Source organism: Marmota monax, unplaced genomic scaffold, assembly GCF_021218885.2.
Source record: "Marmota monax isolate L192 unplaced genomic scaffold, Marmota_monax_Labrador192_F-V1.1 WCK01_AAM20220418_F8-fsc00024, whole genome shotgun sequence".
In the NCBI taxonomy this organism is placed as follows: domain Eukaryota; kingdom Metazoa; phylum Chordata; class Mammalia; order Rodentia; family Sciuridae; genus Marmota; species Marmota monax.
The window spans coordinates 36,218,443-36,238,999 of NW_026695224.1; the positions used below are offsets into that span (position 1 = coordinate 36,218,443).

General features: G+C 58.4%; 2 protein-coding genes across 11 annotated transcripts in view; one reads left to right on the forward strand and one right to left on the reverse strand.

Moving 5' to 3' along the window:
- Positions 1–1,971: 1,971 nt before the first annotated feature.
- On the reverse strand, positions 1,972–13,248 carry Vps9d1 (VPS9 domain containing 1). 7 transcript variants are annotated; one of them, XM_058575831.1, is made up of 16 exons: positions 13,064–13,248; positions 11,847–11,922; positions 10,386–10,511; positions 10,123–10,285; positions 8,257–8,368; positions 8,107–8,169; positions 7,643–7,695; positions 7,480–7,567; positions 7,223–7,308; positions 6,596–6,705; positions 6,209–6,517; positions 5,215–5,344; positions 4,798–5,006; positions 4,437–4,533; positions 3,200–3,304; positions 1,972–2,737 (listed from the first exon to the last, which is right to left on the reverse strand). In XM_058575831.1, the coding sequence occupies exons 1-16, from the start codon at positions 13,160–13,162 to the stop codon at positions 2,644–2,646; spliced, it is 1,920 nt and encodes a 639-aa protein (XP_058431814.1). In that variant the 5' UTR covers positions 13,163–13,248; the 3' UTR covers positions 1,972–2,643. The 7 variants fall into 7 exon arrangements, 6 of the variants coding, with proteins under 6 accessions (XP_058431814.1, XP_058431812.1, XP_046290479.1 ...); XM_058575829.1 differs by having other exon boundaries at positions 6,209–6,705; positions 8,107–8,148; XM_046434523.2 differs by having other exon boundaries at positions 6,209–6,705; positions 13,064–13,247.
- Positions 13,249–13,312: 64 nt separating this feature from the next.
- The window catches only part of Znf276 (zinc finger protein 276), a 30,522-nt gene continuing 23,277 nt past the window's right edge, over positions 13,313–20,557 (forward strand). The window contains exons 1-6 of one of the 4 annotated variants that reach the window (XM_046434533.2): positions 13,313–14,247; positions 15,196–15,499; positions 16,139–16,185; positions 16,274–16,720; positions 17,828–17,906; positions 18,965–19,048. In XM_046434533.2, the coding sequence (XP_046290489.1) occupies positions 14,034–14,247; positions 15,196–15,499; positions 16,139–16,185; positions 16,274–16,720; positions 17,828–17,906; positions 18,965–19,048 (1,175 nt within the window). In that variant the 5' untranslated portion in view covers positions 13,313–14,033. Of the gene's footprint in view, positions 14,248–14,269; positions 14,730–15,195; positions 15,500–16,138; positions 16,186–16,273; positions 16,721–17,827; positions 17,907–18,964; positions 19,049–20,557 lie in introns of those variants that run through there. The other 3 variants (XM_046434529.2, XM_046434530.2, XM_046434532.2) reach the window with 3 other exon arrangements.

A 20,557-nucleotide genomic window follows, 5' to 3' on the forward strand; every position in this document is an offset into this window, starting at 1 on the left:
GAACCATGAGAGTGAATTTTTGTGGTATTTTGTTACAGCAGCCACAAGATACATGTACAGGCCTCACATGTTCTGACAGCCCTGAGGTCCCAGCTGACCACCAGCATCAAACTCAAGACATATGAACAGATAGCTCTTCAGATGGATCCTACCCCTCAGCATTAGGTTACCCCAGTGTGGAAGCAGCCCTACCTGGATTGCACACCCATTAACTATTCCTGGATGCAAGGTCATGCACAAAACCAGTTGATGCATCCTTACCTTGCTTCCTGCTTGCCCAAGGATGGATGCTATGTCCCTTTAATTTGTGCACGTCTCTCCCATGAGTACTGCTACATCAGTGGGTCCATCAATACTTACCTTGACCCTGAGGAGTGCAGCTGGTCACTGCACCATCCACCCCACAGCTACCCTCCCCAGTTGCAATGGTATAAAGTTTTTTTTTTTTTTTGGCGGGGGGAGGCTACTGGGGATTGAACTCAGGGGCACTCAACCACTGAGCCACATCGCAGCCCTATTTTGTATTTTGAGACAGGGTCTCACTGAGTTGCTTAGTTCCTTGCTTTTGCTGAGGCTGGCTTTGAACTTGGGATTCTCCTACCTCAGCCTCCTGAGTTGCTGGATTATAAGCGTGTGCCATCAGGCCTGGTGAAGTTATTTTTTTTTTTAACTTTTTAGTTGTCAATGGACTTTTATTTATATGCAGTGCTGAGAATCAAACCCAGTGCCTCACACATGCTAGGCAAGTGCTCTACCACCGAGCCACAACCTCAGCTTGAAATTACTGTTTCAAGTTGAATTTTTTTTTTTTGTACCAGGGATTGAACCCAGGCATGTTTAAATTAACTGATGAACCACATCCCCACATCATCGTATTTATTATTTTGAGACAAGGACCAAATTGTTGAGGCTGGCTTTGAAACTGTGATCCTCCTGCCTCAGCCTCCTAAACTGTTGTGATTATAGGTGTATGCCAGCGAGGCTGGTTTAACTTCCATTTCTTGTTATGGTTCTGAAAACTTCCTTCCTCTCATACTGGTTTTTTTTTTTTTTCCTCTCTCTCTTCCTCTATACAAAGGCTGTTTGAGGCCATTGCTGTTTTTATAATTGGGGACTTCTGCCTTTTTCTTGTTGACTTGCAGGATTTCCAATGGGAAGATTGTTCCTTGTCCAACCTGCTGCAGATCCACAGTCTCAGAAGACTGAGGGACTAAGCTGAAGCAGCACCTGGACACACCCAGGAAATGGTGGAGGCGGCCCCAGCCCTCCCAGGACTGGCCTGCAGGTGCTCCACCCCAGGCAGGGCCAGCAGATACAAAACCAGGACTCCCTCAGCACACAGCCCACCCTGCGCTGCTCTGTGAAGCAGGACTTAAAGCCCGTCTTCTCAACATCCACGTCAAGGCCTGCTGAGGGGACAGGACCCTGCTACCCTACAGGATAGCTTGCCTCCCTGCCAGAGCAGACATCACAAGGCATCTGGGGAAGTGCAACGTGGCAGAGCACTCATCTGTGTGTTGTCCCGTGTGGCATGTAGGGCCACCTCAAGGCACTCCGTGCACATCCACCTGTGGAGGTGCTGCAGACCAGGGACATGCATCCCCACGTGGCAGCCAGACTTCACACGTGGCTGCTGTGGGGCACTTGTAGGCGGGCTGCCACCCTGCCACCGCAGGGCACCTGTGTCTCCATCGGGAGCGATTCAGGGTCCCGGTGAGGAGCTCTTTCCTGGCTTCCCACCAAGTCCCTGGGAGCTGTGCTTCCTGGAGGGAACCCTACACCTGCCTGGCCAAGAACAGCCCAGAGGACCCTGCACTGGAGCAGACGGTCGCTCTGAACACAGGTTTGGGGTGGGTGCCTGGGCTTAGTGGTCTCTGCGGTGACCAGAAGAGGATGGCCATGCTGAGCCCTGACACCAGTAGCCAGGCCTCCCTCTGGCCAGTGGGGTGGAGACTGAGCAGCCACACAGAGTCAGACAGCAGCGACTCTTTATTTTAGGCCAGGTTGGTGGCCATACAGGTGTGTGGCAGGCAGGTGGCCTCGGGCTCAGGCTGGCCTGGGAGAGGCTATACAGAAGTGGGAGCTGGACAGCGGTTCTGGAATATTCATCACTCACCACCAAAGTGAGCCAGGGCAGGGAGTGTCAGAGTTCCAAACTCAGGGCAGGAACACCTGGGCCAACACAAGCGAGCAGGGCAGCTGCTGTCCAATCAGTCGATCACAGTCCCACACTGCCGTGCCCAAGTTCCTGGGACGGGGCTGGCAGGCTGTGGCAGGAAACTGGCTCAGAAGGCTTTGACTGTTCTGGGGGAAGGGAGACTGCTGCTCTGGCCAGGCTCCTAGCTCCCTGCTCTGAGCTGCTGCCCTGTGAGGGCCACTCTAGTGTTGGCAGGCTGGGTTGTGCCTGCAGATGTGCAATGCTAGAGGCCTGCCAGTGGTGTACAGGCCCCAGCTTTCCCTTTACCAGGTCTCAGAGGCTAGCAGAGAACAGAGCAGGGGCGGGCTCGGGGGCTGCCTCGGCCCTGCTGGGAGAGGGGCAGATGTGGGTGATGAAGGGGCAAGAGCAGGAGACCCCTGCAGGCCTGGCTGGCTCCCCACCCCAGGGCCAGGTGCGCAGGGCAGCATGGAGGCCATGGGCTGACCTCAGTGGCCCTGGACCCCTCGGGGCAGGAGCTGCACATAGCTCAAGGCGCTCTGTAGTGACGTCAGGCAGTAGCCCTCCTCTCCAATCAGGTAGCTGCAAGGAGGGGCAAAGGCACGTGTCACCTTGAGGGGCATGACACCCAGGACTCTGGAAAGTGACGTCTGCTCTCACAGGGCAGGACCTGGGCCAGAGGTGACCAGACCTGGGCTGTCAGGGAGGCCAGGCTTGGGAGGGCCTTTCCCTACTACCTATTTGTCTGTGGGTGGCAGAACCACCCTTCCATGAGCAGGTGTTGTCAGGGCCTGCTGAGCAAGGGACTGTGGGACACAAAGGGCTCTAGGCACAGGTGCACCTACAACATGGCCCAGAGGTGCTGCTGGGGCCTCCAGCCTGCCTTCCTGTCTGCCCACAGCCTGTCACTGCCTAGCACCAGTCTAGGAACGGGGTGAAATCCCCTGGTGGACATGGCTGCCCTGTCTCTAGTCCTTCCCAAGGAGACACCTAGCTGGGGGTGCATGCCTGGCCCTGCCCCCGCACTGGCCCGGGTATTCCTACCCCTCATGGGTGAATTCCTCCAGGGCAGCACACTCTGACACCAGCTGGGGAAGCCCACTCCTCAGCACCACGAAGGACAGGATGGGCAGCAGGTCATCAGCACCACTGTTGGGCAAGAGCACAGCAGCTGGTGGGCTCCAGGGCCAGAGGGCCTTTCACTCCCCTAGCCTGGTGGCCCTGGAGTGGTCTTGGCCTGCCTGTTCTCCTGCCTATCAGCAGAACAGACCTCCTGAGTATGGATGGATGGTCCGCCTCCTGGCGGCCTACCGCCCTGACAGTGTTGTGGCCACTTGGCTCCAGGCAGACATGATGCTCTGGGCGTGTTGCTCAGGGCAGCAGCTTTGGGAGGAGTAGAGGCAAGGAGCCAGGGAGGTGGCCGCAATCTGAGCTGGGGCTTGAGTTGGTTGAGCCCCTTCCCTGCAGGAACATGGTGGCCCTGCACTGGCTCCACAGATGGGCTGGTGGGGGTAGAGGCTGGGACTCAAGCCCTTTTGTCCCTGGAACTCATGAAATGGGTGAAGAGGCCATTGGGAGCCAGGCCACTTTTGTCAGCTTCTCCCTATCAGAGCCTGAAGTGGCCAGGAGGATTCTGCTTCCTTCCCTCCGGTGGAGCTCTGCCCTGGACTGCTGACCTGAAGCTGTAGGTCCCAGGTGCAGGGCAACAGGAGGCAGAGCTTATGCAGGGCTGAGGGGGACACAGCCTCCAGGTCAGAAGGGTGCTAAGTCCAGGGAGTCACAGTAGGATTGGGCACCACAACCCCCCTGGGCTACTGAGGTGGGGAGAAACCAGCTTGCCTCAGGCCATGCCAGCAATGTCCCTGGCTGGGCGATGTGTGCAGGGCCCGGGGACTTCAGAGTGGCAGCTCCCTTGTTTGTGCTAGGTGTGTGACGGGGGCTACCAGCACATGCTGCTAGGGAAAGTAGTCTTCAGCTTCACCAGGTCAGCCAAGGACCCATCCCTGAGAAGCCTTTCCCAGCCTGATGCAATGCCAGCAGCCTTGTCCAGGTGGCTGCAATGTGAGGAAGGGGCAGGCCCCACCCCCTCTGAGCCCAGGTCCTCTGTGGACTGTGCTAAAGTGAGCGGCCCTGGATGCTTGCAGAGGCAGGGCTGCCGGGTCCTCCTCAGACAGCTTCAGGGCAGGGGGGAGAGTTCCCTCCTGCCCAGTCTCTGAGGGCAGGGCAGCTCCTCCTACCCGGGTGTCCTTCTCGGGGTGCCCTGGCCCCTCCTAGAACTCACATGGCAGCTGCCGGGGGATGGGCGCTGGCCTGGTGCGTGGCTTCCTGGGCGCGGCAGTACTCTTCGGCACAGACACAGATGGCCCGCAGGGTCCGCACTGCGGCACAGAAGCCTGGCTTCAGGGGTGGGGTACAACAGAAGGACCCAGCAGGAATAGGAGGACCACGGGTCCCCACGTGGGCGTCCTGCTGCCGCCCACCCTCTCCTGAGGTACAGGGCTGAGAAGAGCTGGTGCCATGCCTCCGGGGTGCTGCCCTCACGTTTGGCCAGAGAATGTCGGTAGCCCAGAGGCGCCAGCACAGGACCAGACCGTGAGGCGGGAATCTGCCTCGTGACTCCCACCTCTCAAAGCCCCCCGTACCAATGTGCTCCAGCTTCTTCTGAGGGCAGCTCTCTAGGACCAGCAGCCCCAGCTCCTGGACTGCGGCACAGTAGGGGTAGGTGGTGGCCCCCCGAGTCTCAGAGTGCGGGGGGAGGAGCCGGGTGGGGATGCCAAGGGCTGTGGGTGGCACGTTCCTGTAGAGCTCCATGCTCCTACTCAGGGCAGCCTCCTGGGTGCAGTGCACACTCCTAGGGCAGAGAGAGGCCAGCTCAGGCCAGGGCAGGGCCGAGCTGTGGCTGGGGGCCCTCGAACTCTGTCCTGGGGAGACTTGGCTGGCAGTGAGCCCAAGCAAACAGTCCAACAGTTCCCAAGCCTGCCTTGGGACCCGAGTCACCTGAAGAGCAGGCGGTGGTGCTCCAGGGCTTGTCTGGGGTGGCTGGCAGGCAGGGGACATACCTGTAGAGGGCCAGCAGCAGGGGCCACAGTGGGGAGAAGAAGGGCTCCTCGATGCACGCCAGGCAGCGGTCCTTGCAGGTGGCTGTGTTCAGGTTCTCAAAGGCCAGAAGGGTCAGCGAGAGCAGCCTGTCTGCCAGGAACAGAGTTGGGGATGTCCAGGCAGCCCCCCGCCCCGCCGACTGCCATTACCTCTGCAGACTCTAGGCCCAGAGCAATGGTGTCCTCCTCCCCCCGAGCCAGCCTGTGTGGCTGAGCCACAGGAAGGTCCAGGCTCGGTGTGGGGAGGGCTCCATTTGGTCCTTCTACTTGCCTTCAATCTCTCCACGCCCACCCCTGCCATGCTGGGTGGGTATGGCCTGGGGCAGGGCAGGGGGTCTGAGGCCAGAGGCCTGCTGCACCTCCTCCCTGGGGCTGCTGTGTAGCCAGGGGTCTGCAGAGGAGAGGGAAGGATGGCCCCTTTCTAAAGGACCTGCCTCACATCTGTAGGAAACACAGGGCTTTAGAGTCTGTGCAGAAGGGGCACGACCAGAGCCTTCAGGACGTGGCCAGCACTGGTTCTTAAAATCATGGAAGCCTTCATCCCTAGAAGGGGCTCACAAGACCCCTGCCACCTGAGCCCCAGGGTCCTCATGCCATTTCCCAGTGGAAGGGCTGGGGGTGAGCTGCAGACTCCAGCTGGTGCCCATGCTGGACCAGCAGTCCTGGGCTGGGGAAACGCGCACCTCGTTGGCCCAGGGCACAGCCAGTATTAATTGCTGCCCACAGTTCTGACAGGTCTCCTGTGACAGGAGAGTTACAGGGACCAGGGCAACAAGGAGGGATGGACAGGTCATTTCTCCCCACCTCCCTATGTAGCCCAGGGAGGACACAACCCAGAACAGAGGGAGACCCTGGGTGGGTCAGGGTCCACTGAGCCTCATGGAGGATGGACAGAGGCTCTGTTGTCCAAGAAGGGGCTTTGGCTAGAGGGCTGCCACATGGGTCTGCTGCTCACCGATGGCATCGTGTATGTCCTTCACTGTACTCTTCAGGCACTCCAGCAAGGGCTCCCTCTTTGTTCCCGGGGTCTGTGGCTCAGGCTGCCCCCCAGGACCCTGGCTCCACCTCTCAGACATAGCCAGGAACTGCTCCAGATCCTCAAAGGAGCTGTCCTTGTCTGGCAGGCAGGCTGAGGCATCCGTCAGGGGTGAGGGAAGCCCAGCTGGGCTGCTGTCTGCCCCTCTGTCCAGGGGCCCAGGGTTGAGTGGGGGCATGGTGGGCGTGGCAGGGAGTCCATCCTGGGGTCTTGGAGCCACGCTGGACTCTGGGGGGGACAGCATGCAGTAGAGGCTCTGGGAGGACCGAAGCCGCCGGCCCCCGGGGGCCAGCAGTGCATCAGCACCTGGGGCAGACGCGGTGCTGAGGGCGCCCCGGCTCACAGCGGGGTAGAGGGCGCTGTACACCGCACACTGGAGCTTCTTGAGGAGCTGCGAGATTGGGTGGTCGGGGAGGCTGCAAGGAGAGTAGCAGGTTGACGGGCAGGGGCCGCACAGGAGGCACGCACCACTGCCTGCCCCATCCTTGCTCCTCAGCAGAGTGCAAGCCAGAGGCCTCCATGGGGGGGTAAGAAACCCGACCCCAGCCTGTCACCCTCTGTGGTGTCCACCCATCCACAAAGGTGCCATGCCACAAGAGACCTAAGAGAAGCGCTTCCTGTATGGTTTCTGGAGCGTGACCTGCCCCATGTGGGGGGGCTGGAGGAAGCCGACTGAAGCCATTAGTGCAGAGGGGCCAAGGCAGAGGGAGCCCAGGCCTCCACAGGGCCATGGCAGAGGGGCCATGGCGGGAGAGGGCGTCAGCAGCACCAGTGCCTCGGCCAGAGCCCTAGCCCCATGGCCTGCTACCCCACCAGCTGCCTCCCCAGCCATCACAACTCAGCTTTTTTCCTCAGCCTCTTCCATGTTATCCAGCTATTGACAGGAGAAGCCCCTGGAGAACCGGTGGGTGGGATCTGTTTGGCCCAGAGTACCTGAGCAGGTGGGAGACAAGGTTGGTCACCAGTGACAGGTCCCCTGGGTTCCTCTTGAGCTTGCTCCTCCAGTGCTGTGGCCAGTCCTGTAGGACAGGGGGCCTTGAAGGAAAGCACAGTGGGTCCCCTGGGATGGGATGCCCCTTGTCCCCAACCAAGAGTGTGCCGGAGCCCTCCCAGGGTGTGGGGAAGACCCAGTACCAGTAGGCTATGTGACCCTAGCTCCACCGCCCACCTGCTCCGCCAGCAGGACTCACGTGGTCTTGCTCGTACTCAAGGATGGCCGCGTAGAGAGCCCGCTGTTCCCGCTCCTCTGGGGTCAAGGCAACCTGACTGCAGAACCTCCTGGGGAGGAAGGGTGAGCTGGGCCCCAGGCTGGCACAGGGAACCCCGCTAGCTAAGAGACGTTAGGAGACACACCTGTTGGCAGCCTCCTGAAGTCGCAACCGGCGCTCCTCCATCTTCCGCTGGAGCTGGGGCAGCAGAGTCAAGGTGCCGGTAACATCTGACCTGAGAGGACCTCTGCCCCTTCCCTATCCCTCACGGATCCTGCATGCCCCCAGCACCTGAGATGTCCTGGGGCCCCGCAGGCAGGCAAGGCCAGGACAGGCACTGACCTGGACAGGCTGTTCCCAGGGAAGACATCTGAGGCAGTCACAGCTTATGAACAGAGCTACTTGGTGCTGGAGGGGATGGACAGCTCATGCAGCAGCCAGGAGGTACGAGGCAGAGCAGCAGGTCGGCCATGGAGGACAGGCTCCTCCACAGCTCCAGAACTCCCAGGCTCTCCCTAGGCCCACTCTGCCCCATTGCAGAATCCCTAAACTCTAAGACCACACTCTGAATCTCTCCTTGGGGACAACCAGGATGGGCAGATGGGATGCTGTCTCCTCCCGGGCTTTGGCGATCACCAGATTCTCCATCATCTGCCGTTGTAGAGACAGAGTCTAGGAGGGGAAGGAGGATTCAGGCCCACTCCTCACCCACCCCTTGGACTCTTGCAACCAACCCTAGGCCCTCCCTGACCCACTCACCAGTGATGTCTTCTGCATGGCCTGGCTGGGGTCCAGGCGGGCCATCCTGGCCTCGTAAGTAGCCTTCAGCTTCTGGTTCTGCAGGGAAGCTTCCTCCAGGGGCGTCAGCTCCCTGGAAATGGTGCACGCTGCTGTCCAGACCCCAGGACTGAGTACCTGGTGACTCAAGCACCTCCCTTACATCCCTCCTGAGACCAAGTCATGGTGGCAAGGGCTGAAGGAGATGCAAGGGGTGTTCTGGGTAAACTAGACATGCCTTCCCTCCTAATCTGCCACCGAAACACAAGACTTCATATTGCCAGGAATTTTGGCTGGACATTTGAACTTGAATGAAAACTAGTTATGTATCTATGGAAACAACTTGGAACTCTTGAAAAGCACAATGTACATACCAAACAGATTTGTTTGCAGTCTGCAAAAAAGGAGAACCATGTCTACTCTGGGATGGGGCAGCAGAGTCAAGGTGCCGGTAACAACTGACCGCAGCCCTCCCCCACCTCCCTCCTCTTGGTGGTGGAGGGTAGCACGTGAAGGGGCAAGACCAAGGAGGGAGAGTCCACCGGGAAGTCCTAACAGGACCCTACAAGGATGTGACTCTGGTGTTGTGGTGGAGTCAGTTCTAGAAGTGCCCTTGTGAGTTAAGTCTAAGACACCACTGGAACCTCCCTGCCCCTGCATTCTTCTGCCCCGGAGATGTATGTGCAGACATGAGGGAGCCAGGAGCAGTGGGCAGGAGGAGTGGGTTCTGCTTGTCCCAGAGAGGGTTCACTGGGCTTCCTGTATCTGTATCTTGGTATCTTTCATTAGTTCTATAAAGTTCTCTGTCATTTGTATCTACCTTTTTTTTTTTTTTTTTTTTGTACTGGAGATTGAATCCAGGGGCATTTTACAACTGAACTATATCCCCAGCCATTTTTTAAATATATCTTTTAGTCGTAGATAAGCATGATACTTTTATTTTATTTATTTTTGTGTGGTGCTGAGGATCTAACCCAGTGCTCATGTGTGCTAGGTAAGCGCTCCACCACTGAGCTACAACCCAGCTCATGTTTGTTTGTTGAGACAGGGTCTCACTCAGTTGCTGAGGCTGGCCTTGAACCTGCAATCTTCCTACCTCAGCTCCTGAGCTGTTGGAATTACAGGTGTGCACCACCACACTGGGCTGTTATATCTTCAAATAATGGCCCCCTTCCTTTCCTTTCTAGAACTCCAAAACACATGTTTGGCCTTCCATTTCTCTTGAGTCTGTGACACCTTCTTGATTGTATCCCAGGCTTCTCTCCAGCTGTCTGCACCACTGAAGACTCATTCAATTGATTTTGTGTGGATTCCCACCAGAGAATATAATTTATTCTTGTTCCCAACTAGTTTAATTTTTAGTTGTTGATGAACCTTTATTTTACTTATTTCACTTGGTGCTGAGGATGGACCCCCCAGGGCCTCACACTGGGCCACAGCTGGTCTTTAAAGCGACTTCGGGGTCGTGTGTCCGGTCTCCTTTCTGCCTGGCTCTTCCTGGGCCTGGCCTGCCTGTACAGTTCTTGTTCCTGGCAGCGCTTTCAGATGCGGGGCCTGAGAGCACTACCTGAGAGCACTGCCTGAGAGCACTGCCTGAGAGCACTGCCTGAGGACACTGTTCAGGTCTGCTCTTGCTGTTTGCTTCCTCTGTGCTTGGCTCTCTCTGGCTGTGGGCCGTAGAACTCATGAAAGATGAAGGCCGTTTCTTCCTAAAAGGACTTGCATCTGCTCCTAGCATGCAAAAACGTTTCTACTCTAGACCCATTTCAACTGATTCCCCATGGTGGGCTCGCTGTGCTTGGCCTCCAAACCCAGTCCTCAACCTCAGTGCACCTCCCTCCATCTTACTTCTTAGAGCTTTGTGATTCTACCACCTGGAGCTTCTGGAAGATCTCAGGTGGCAGAAAAGGAGAAAGCTTCCCTCCTTCATCGGAACACACCCGTCGGTGTCGACTGGCAGGTGAGGGGACTGAAGCAGCCGCAGGCATGGCTGGCTTCAGGCGCACTTTTCCTGCAAACATACAAAGCCAGGATCAGCAGTGGGGGCCCACTGCACAAAACAGATGCAGACTGAGGATACTTCAGGAGAACTTCCTTCTTTGGGTACCCACCAAGCTTGGCAGCTGTTGACTGGGCCCGCTCCAGACACTGCCCAGCTAGCTTCAGCATCTTTGAGGTGTCGGGGGGCACAGTCTCATCAGCATCTGGGGAGGCACAGAGGCTGGCTGTACTCAGCTCTAGTAGTCAGAATCAGAAGCTTGCTAAGAACAGGCAAGCCCATCCTCACCTCTGACCCCCACCTCTGGCAGCCAGTGTGGCTCCACCGGCTGGTCTACTTGGCTCATGGCCATGCCCACTCCTGTGGCTGGCCAGTCCAGCATCAGACTAACCCTTGGCCTCTCACCAGACTCTGAATGTCAGAGCCCTGCTGGACTTTCACTCCTCACTGGGAGGCCTCATCCACAAATACGGCACATCTGGGGTGAGGGCCATGCAGCCTCTGTGGCTACTGCACAGAGACAGGATGTGCAGAGGGACTCCTTGGGCATCTCCCACCTGCTGCACATGCTCCCAGAACTGCCTTCCTGCAGGTTGGCCCCAAGCACCACCTCGCACCCCGTCCCCTACCCAGAGCTTCCTTCTACAGAACCATTCCTAAGCAGACACCCCCTCTGCCCTGGACACCATCAGCCCTAGCTCCTGGACCTCCTGCTGTGCTCCCCTTAGAACAGAACCTCTAAGACTATTTTCTTCTCATTCCCAGCTCTGCTGAAACCGCCCTGACCCATGCCCAACTTGCCAAAGTCGGCAGGCTGCTCAGGTCTCTCTGCTTCTTGGATGTTACCCTCCCTTGATGATATCTCTTCCCAATGCCTCAATCCTGGAGTGCCCTCTGGCACTCAGCTGAGCTCCTTCCCTCTCTGGGGAACTGGGGTGACCACTGATTTTCCCTGACTGAGCCCTATATCCACTGGGCTGCTTGCTTTCAGACTTAATGTGTTCATGGTGGAATTCTCTCTTTCTCCCTCACAAATCTTCTTTGCCCTACCATCCACCTGAGCTCCTCCTGCCCTTGGCACCACCTTCCCATAACAAGTCTGGTCAATCCCACTGCAAGGTACATGCCAAACCTTTCACTGCTCCTGCCTCCAGTAGTCCAGCTCCTGCTGTCCGCTCTGCAGAACTTGTTTCACTCTTTGTTCCTGTGCAGGCCTCTCTCACAAAGCTCAAAGCCTCTGTGAGCTCTTTCACAGCTCACACAGGCACACAGAGCCCTGCCCACATCCATTCCCTTCTCAGGGACTTTGCATGTCCTTATCTTAAGAACACCCCCACCTATGTCCTGCCTTCTCCTCTCTGCCTTGGTCAGTGCCTTGTCCTCCTGAGAATCCATCCCTTTGCCCATAGCATTGCCCCTGGATGCCACCATGCCACACTTTCACAGTTCAAGCTCTTGACCCACTCTCTGCTAATGATCAGGCTAGAAGGACACAGAGACCTCAGGCCTGGAAAGCATCAAGAGCTAAGATCTCACAGCGTGCCTTTATGAAAGACGCAAGGCTGAGCTGTACCTTGATGAGCTCCAGCATCCTCCAGTAGCACCTGGGAGATGTAGTGGATGCTCCTCAGGTATTCCGTGTATGCCTCCTGCGTTCCCGAGGGGAGAAATGGCAGGGGTCAGGCCACTAGAGGGGGTGACAGCCTCAGGGAACAGAAGCAGCAGTACCTGCTATCCCTGAGAGAGACCCCTAGCCTGTGGTGACTCACTGGGGCAGACAGCATCCCCACTGTCCAGACAGGAAGGAAAAGATGCCTGAGACGGATGCCAGAGGGCTTATTCCTACAACATCTGCACTGGGCAGTGAAAGCAGGGACCACCTGGGCATCAAGCTGTCTCTCACTGTCCTCTCAGGCACAGAAAAGCAGTGACTACTTCAGTGGCCTGGGGAAGCAGCTTCAGCAGCTGATGCTCTTTTTCACTCTGTGCAACAAGTTTCCTTCCTGTGCAACACAACCATTCATTCTGTCGTTTAAGGAAAATGCGTCCTCAGAGGTTAAGGAGGGAATGAGGCTGCAAGTCCCAGACTCACTTTATGGCTTAGGTTCAGGAAAACCCTTTTTCCCAGAATCACAGAATAAATCCCCGCCCAGGAGCTGGAACGGCTGAATGCGGCGTTTTTAGGGTGCGACTGCTCTGACCACGGCTCTGACAGCCCCGGAGCGGGGAACCACAGCACAGAGTGCTTGTTTTCTTCTAAACCAGTTGTCAAATCATCCACCCTAGATTCAGTCTGCACTACAGAGACAAGGACAAAATGGATTCCAGCAGATTTCTGACTCTTGCCCCAGAAAACCAACTCGGGGAACCAGGATGCCCTCCTTGGGCAGCCAGTGTGGCTCCACAGGCTGGTCTGCCTGGTCGCCGCCCACGAGGTGGCAACCATTGTCAGGGGCAAGTCACCCCGCGCCCCGCATTTCCTTCCCGCGGCCTCTGAAGGCTACTGCACCTCCGCATCCCCAGAGCCGGGGAGGCCCTCGGGCTCCGTCCCGGACTGGGTCCGCTGGCCCCGGAGCCACACGCGCATCTGTCAGTCCCGTACGCTCGGCGGCTTCGCACCCACCGGGGCTCGGGTTCGGACTCGCTGGCCAGACGGAGCTCTGCCCGGCGCGCGCCGCGCTGCCCGAGTCCACCGCGCGCCCACAGCCAGCAGCCAGCCGCCAGCCGGAGCGCGCCCGGCCGCCGCCCACCCTCGCCCACCGGCCGCCGCGGCGCCCCGTTCAGTCTCACCCGGGGCCGGTTGCCGGCGTCCAGCTCGATGGCCCCGTTGGCCAGTTTCATGGCGTTTTGTAGAGGCCTCGCCGCACCGTCCCCGGCCGCAGCGGCCATGACGCCGGGCGGGGAAGGCGGCAGCGACAGCGGCGGCGGCAGCGGCCGAGGGGCCGGACGGGCGGCCGCCGGCCGGAACGCAATACGCGCGGGCGCGGGAGCCACCCGAGTAGCGGACCAACGGAAGGGGCGCGGCGTACTTCCGGCTGCCCCCCTCCCGCCCCGCTTAGTAAGCCTTCGCCCCGCCGGTGGAGGGAGCCGGGCGCCGGGGCGCGGGGGGCGGGTCCTGTCAGTGGTCTGGGGCGGGCCCTCTCCCCGTCTGCACCAGGAGATTGGTGGAGGCAGCCTCCTCGCGGGGTTGCCGAGAGCGCTTAAGAGCTACAACCCGCGCCTCCACGTCTGCGGCCGATCGGCCCCTCGGCCGCCCGAGGTGAGGGCGGGAGGACCAGCGCGCCTCCCCGTCGCGGACTTGTCACGAGTTCTAGGCGACTTTCGTCCCTGAGGCCAGACCCGCGGGCGGCCGCGGCGGGCAGTGTGGCCCTCGGCCTGATAGGACGCGTTCCCTGCCTCGCCGGTGTCGGGTCCGGTGACGCCCAACGGCTGGGTCGAGCTGAATTCTGCACGCAGACAAGTGGGGCGGAGCGGAATCGCGCGGAACCGAGCGGAACCGAGCGCGTAAGTTCTAGCGGGGCCGAGCGGAACTTTGCAAGCAGAGTGAGGGCGAACCCCGCCGAGCCGAGCCGAGCCGCGCAGAACGAGGGGGTCGAGCCGAGCGGGGCCGAGCGGGCCGTCTGTCGAGCCGAGAGGGCCCGAGCGGAGCCGAGCAGGCCCGAGAGGGGTCGAGCGGAGCCGAGCGAGCACAGTCGAGCTGAGCCGAGTCCGCCCGAGGCGCCCCGAATACCTCGGCCCGGCTGTACTGGCGGCCGCCGCCATGAAGCGGGACCGGCTCGGCCGCTTCCTGTCGCCGGGGGCGGCGCGGCCGCGCGGGGCCTCGGGCGGCGGCCTTGGCGGCCGAACCCGGGGCCGACCCTCGCGCAGCAGCGCACCAGGCGTGGACAGGGCGGCGGCCTTGGCGGCGGCGCGTCTCAGCTGGGCCCCGGCTCGGGCCTGCGCGGACGCGGGCGAAGACGGAGCGGACGAGGCAGGTGGGTCGGGCCGCGTGGGCGAAGCGGGCCGGGGTAGCGGGCCACTCCCGGCCCTTGGCGCGGTGATGTGAAGCGCAGAGGGCCTCGGGCCCGCGGGACGCGCCCGGCCGTCTGTGGGCTCGCGTGGCGGTGGTTTTCGGCAGGCCGGCCACCGTCTAGGCTGCTAGGTGTTCAGCGCTCAGGTCTTGACGTCCGACAGCTCCGGCCTTCGTTCCTGCTCCTTCATGGTGCTGGGATTGAACCCAGGGGCGCTGTACCACTGAGCCACATCCCCAGTTCCTTTTGCTTTTTGAGACGGGGGTCTTGCTGAGTTTTTGAGGCTGCCCTTGAACTTGGGATCCGCCTGCCTCAGCCTCCCGAGCCACTGGGATTACAGGTGTGCACCACTGCTCCAGGACCTGCTGACCCTTTGTTCTGTGCACCTTTTAGATACCTTAACCACCCTGAGCCTCAGGTTCCTGTTGTGAAAGCTCATCCAGAAGGTGTGGTAGAAGCACTTCATTGTGACTCCTTGACCCCCCTGGCTGCAGCTGCGTCGGCTCACTGCAGCAGTGTACTTGGCCTGTGTAATAACTTTGCCCTTCTGAGAAGGCCTTTCTGTGCCCCCTTGTTTAATCACTGGGGGCAGGAAATGAGGTGACACCCTCGTTTGGCAGGCAGGAGACATGGGGATGGATGGTGTGGGCACAGCTCCTTCATTTCTAGAGCAGGAATGAAGTTCCACCCTTGTGGAGGCATTTGGAATTGTTGAACCAGTGATCTTCCAAAAGGCTGGATGTCCCGCTGAGCCCAGTGCCTGAGGCCTGAGGGCCTCACACATCCAGCCTGAGGCCTGCCTCTCAAGGCCCCAGAGGGCACTTCCCCCCAGGCTCAGATTCCTCAGAGCTTCTCCTGTGTCCGTGCACAGCTGCCAGGCTTCCTGCTGACTGCTGACATTGCTTTGTCCAGGAACAGGCCGGGCTCTTGCCATGGGGCATTGTCGCCTCTGCCACGGGAAGTTCTCCTCACGGAGTCTCCGAAGCATCTCTGACAGGGCACCTGGGGAGAGCTCTGAGAGACCGTCCCCAGGGGAGCGTGTCTTCATCAGGGACTTCCAGCGTCTGCTGGGTGTGGCTGTGCACCAGGACCCAGCCTTGTCTCAGTTTATCTGCAAGAACTGCCACACCCAGTTCTACCAGTGCCACAGCCTCCTCAGGTCCTTTCTGCAGAGAGTCAACGCCACCCCGACAGGTCATCGGAAACCTTGTGCAAAGTAGGCTCCCCTACCCTTTTTCAGTAGTGGGCATCAATCTAGGGTTTCATCCACATGCTAGGCAGGTGCTCTACCACTGAGCTAAAACCAGGCTCAGTTGCCTCATAGTAGGCTTTTTTTTTTTTAATATTAAGTTTTTTAGTTGTAGTTGGACCCAATACCTTTATTTTATTTATTTTTAATGTGGTGCTGAGGATGGAACCCAGGGGCTCGCACATGCCAGGCGAGTGGTCTACTGCTGAGCCACAACTCCAGCCCTCATAGTAGGCTTTTGTTTAGTCATTTAGGGGATGTTCAGGGATACAGCATGTCACAGGAAGTGCCCGGGGTGCTGGGTGGTGTTTAGGGTCAGGGAGTACCGAGGTGGGAACCTTTGCAGTGGGGTGGGTAGGCAGTGCCTGGCTCTGCAGAAGCCAGTGTAAGCAGGCCCTGGTACTTCGGGCACCCATGGGACCCACAGAAAAGCTGCAGAGCTCTGCCCAGACTTCAGCTTTCCCAGGTTCTAAGGGCAAGGGGCAGCCCTGGGAAGGAACAGGTTTCCCAGCAGAGGGTTTTCAGCGGGAGGCAGCTGGAAAGGTTTGAGAGATCTGAGGCTCCTACAGAGGGAGCATCTGCTTATGGCCACACTGATCTCTGCAGGGTTGGTGCTCAGCCCCCCACAGTGGCAGAGGAAGGAGCTCGTCTGGGTAAGTCTGCCCCTGATATCAGGGTGGGCTTTCATTTGGGCTGGGAGTTGGCCTGTATGGGGCTGACATCTCTATTGACTCTCCTCAGTGGATCTGATCACCTCGAGCCCCCGGTGCCTGCACGGCTTGGTGGGGTGGGTGCACGGACATGCGGCCAGCTGCAGGGCCCTGCCCAGCCTTCAGAGGACACTGTCCTCCGAGTACTGCGGCATCATCCAGGCTGTGTGGTGCTGCGATCAGGGCCACGACTACACCATGGACACCGACTCCCGCTGCAGAACCCTCTTGCTGGACAGTGCACTGGCAGTCAAGTGGGCCTGGGACCAGGAGACAGCCCCACGGCTCACCCAGAACCAGGCATCCAGCCCCCCTGGGGTTGCCCTTCAGCTCTCCCAGGGCAGAGGGACCACAGTTGGGTCTGAGACCAAGATGCCGCCCAGCATGGATACATCCTCACCTCCCTCAGATGGCAGCCCTGTGGGGCCTGGGCCAGGCCCCCCACCACAGCCCAGCTTTCCCCCCTGCGAGGCCCCAGGTAGGAGGCACCTGTAGCCTGTGCTAGGCTAGGATTTTGTATTCCCTAGTGAGGCAGGGTCTTCAGCTGAGAGCAAACTTCTCCACCATCCTGGGTGTTGGTTGTGGTGCGGGGAAATGGAGGTGACAGGAAAAGATGTGGAGCCAGCCTCCATGCTTCTTCCTGGGAGCAGGTGGGCACCCACCTGTTTGGGCTTTCCGTCCCTTCCCAAGTAGGCTTTGCTCTAGCAGTTATCGTGAAGTTTCTCCTCTGTTGTCCAGTCTTTCTCCAAGTCAGTGCTCAGGGCAGAGGGCACCAAGGGAAAGGAGGATAATGGGGCCCTTGTATATGGGATGTGGGGGAAGAGAAGCCTCTGCTTTGGGCCAGCTGCCTGTGACTCCCTGGTGTGTGGCAGCCTCTGCTGCTGACTGGCTGAGGGGAGCAGTCCTTCTGTGGGGCCCAGACCCCACTTGTGTGTGGTGCAGCTGCCCCTACACATTGTGTTGGGAGGGCCAGTGTCAGCTTCCTGTCTACCTCTGGTTTTCTATGGGTACCTGTACACCTCTCACCTGTGGGCACTCAGCTGGCTCCTATGTGCAGGTCCTCAGTGGGCCTCTAAAGAAACACGACCACCCAGGTGGTTCAGCTAGAGACATGTGGATGGGACAGCACAGCTCCCTGGAAGGGCTATGAGGGCAGAGCTGAGTGTCACAGGCATTTCAGAGTGCTTGATTTTGTGAACTGTGCACAGGTGTAGTGGCATCTGTAGTCCCAGCTACTCAGAAGGCCGAGATGGGAGAATCGTCTGAGCTTGGGAGTTTGAGACCTACCTGGGCAGCACAGCAAGACCCATCAAAGCAAAACCTGAAAACCAATATTCTTAGAAATGTCCCCAAAATTCCAACTGTGGGGCAGCCACCTGGATTAAGGGCCTGAGCCTGGGAGGAGGAGTCAGGCTTACTGACAACCATCTGGGAGGTTCCTACATCTCTGGACATGGGGTTGGGCTAGGCTAGAAGGGGGCTGAGGCCCGAGGACCCCAGGCTCTGCGTAGGCAGCTGCAGCACACTGCCTCCGCGTGAGAGCCTCTGCTGCGTTGGTAACAGGAGCCTGTTCTTCACTTCCCAGGGCAATTGGGTGAGAAGCAGGTTCCGTCTTCAGCCTCGGATGATCGGGTAAAAGACGAGTTCAGTGACCTTTCTGAGGGGTGAGAGAAGAGTGGGTTTAAATAGCCTAACATTTCTCCTTCGAAAACCAGACTCAGCCACCTGAGGGGCTGTTGCCCATGCCTGGTGGGCACTCCCTGCCTCCAGGGTTGGGAGGAGAGGCGAGGCCAGGGCAGCTTCCAAGGTGTCTTGATTCTGACTGGGGACCTCCTGGGTTCCAGAGGCCCCTGAACCCAGCACAGCTTCCCAGGAGCTAGGGCAGTTCCTAGCCCAGGGCAGTGGGGAATGTCCTTGGTTAAACCGCCACCTGGCTGTTTTCTTCTTAAAAGCTTTAGCTTTCTGCTAACCCAGGTGCCACTAGAACAGCAGGTGCCACGCACTGCCCTCTGTGATGGGGTTGAGGCTTGAGAAGGCATTGCTCAGGTTGGGCTTGTGGGCCTCCCTTGGAAGGAGTGCTGTCAGGGTCTCTCAGCTCTGGGCTGAAGCTCACCCCCTGCCATCCTGCCCCATGGCCTTGGTGGGGGCCCAGATGCATGTAGTCCATATGGGGAAGGACGGCCAGTTTTTGGTTCTCCTCCAGTGAGGAGACTGGATGTGGCTCAGGCTCAGCTGCTGGATGGCCACAGGCCTTCTTCCATATATGCGGGTGGCAGCCTGGGGGAACATGATGGGCTTTTTAGCCTGGCTATTTGCTGACCAACAGACCAAACAGTGATTTGTGTTTTAAGGTGAAGGTCACAGATCTAACCTCTGAACTTGGGAATGGCTGAGAGCAAATCTGTCAGCTACATAGGTACAGTGGTGAAGCCACCCACCATGCAGCCCACCTTCTGAGTCTACCCCTCAAGGGCCAGTAAAGAAGCCTTCTTCAGTCTGGGGTTCTGGCACTGGAGAATATGACTCGTGGGGACTGCTGCCCGAGCTCAGTGACCCTGGCTTGCCCTTCCTGTAGGAAACGGTGTTGGAGACGGCTGTAGATTTTTAGTCGTTTTCAGGAGAACTGAAGTGGGCCATGGGGTCTCTGGGTGTCTGGAGATAGGCCTGGGGTCTGTGGATGGCCCATAGGGGACTTTGCTGAAGGCTGTATCCTCTCTCCTAGAGACTTCCTGAGTGAGGATGAAAATGACAAGCAGCAGAGTACACAGTCCTCCGACGAGTCCTTTGAGCCTTACCCAGAGAAGAAGTAAGGGTGCAGCCCTGCTGCCGGCATGGGGGCTGGTGGGTGGTGAGTGGTGGGTAAGCCCAAGTCTGCACGTGAGAGAGCCAGGCTTCTGTTGCTCCCCTGGCCCCATCTCTCTAGCCCAGCAGATGTGGTTTCCGAGTGACCAGTAGGCTGGTTTGAAGAGCCAGACAGGCAGATGAATCTGTGGAAGGAGGGTCCCTGTGGCTGCTGGTTGGGGCTACGATAAAACCCAGCACTGTTCCTTAAGTGCATGCCACCAGGATACCCATCTCAATGCTTCCTGCTCCCTGGGTCCTACTTCTGAGGCCCAGGGACCCAGCTTGGTGACCACTCCCAACTTTGACTCTGGCACTGAAGTGTAGTGTTTTTTTGTTTTTTACTGGGGATGGAATCCGGGGGTCAACCACTGAATCACACCTCTTCTATTTTTTTTTTTTTTAATAATAACTTTTTTTTTTTTTAATATTTATTTTTTAGTATTTGGCGGACACAACATCTTTGTTTGTATGTGGTGTTGAGGATCGAACCCGGGCCGCACGCATGCCAGGCGAGCGCGCTACCGCTTGAGCCACATCCCCAGCCCACCTCTTCTATTTTTTTATTTTGAGATAAGTTCTAAGTTGCTTAGGGCCTTGCCAAGGCTGGCCTTCTACTGTGATCCTCCTGCCTCAGCTTCCTGAGTCACTGGGATTATGGGCATGCACCCTGTGCCAGGCCCTGGTACTGTTTTGTAGCTAGGCATCCCACAGCACTTAGCAGCCAGCTGATGCCTGACCCAGTCATTGCCCAGAGAGCAAGCAGCTCTGAATGCCACACAGTCAGCCAGGAAAAATCCTATAAGAGACATAAACTTGGCTTCCTTTTTCTCAAGAAAGTTCTGACATTCATGGGAGGAGAAAGAGAGGAAAGTAGGAGGACAGTCAGAATCAGCACTTGACCAACCTGAAGTGCTTGGCTAGGCTAGAGCAGGCACAGCTGACTGGGGCCAGGAAGCATGGCTGGGGTGCAGCCTAGAGCTGCCATGAGGAGGCCCTGCTTCCTGTATGGTGGCCTCGATAGGCTGAGTCTTGGCACACACCTGGAGTTTGCTGGGCACTGGTGTGGCAGGGCCGTGGGCCAAGAGGGACAGGTGGGTCTCCTTTCCAGACAGGTCTGGGAGGGGAAGTGCTCTGCTGGGGCCCTTGCTGCTGACTCCCAGGTACACAGACACACACTTTGGATTGGGACGTGATAATATCCTAAGGCCTCTAGTAATTCGGGCTATTTAGATGGAAACCACTGTAGGAGATGAGAACAGGACATGGACCTGGTCGTCTGCTAACCATGATGTATGTGCAGGACCTGGAGGCCACGTGACTCCTCAGGTGGTAACATGTGAGCTCCAGCTGAGAACCTGCAAAGATCAGGCCTTGAGCCCGCCTTGGCCCAGGCCCTGTGCCTTCTTCACAAGTGTTCCTCTTCGGTCACCTCCACTTGGACTCCAGACAGTCCTGGCCATCGGGGTCCTCA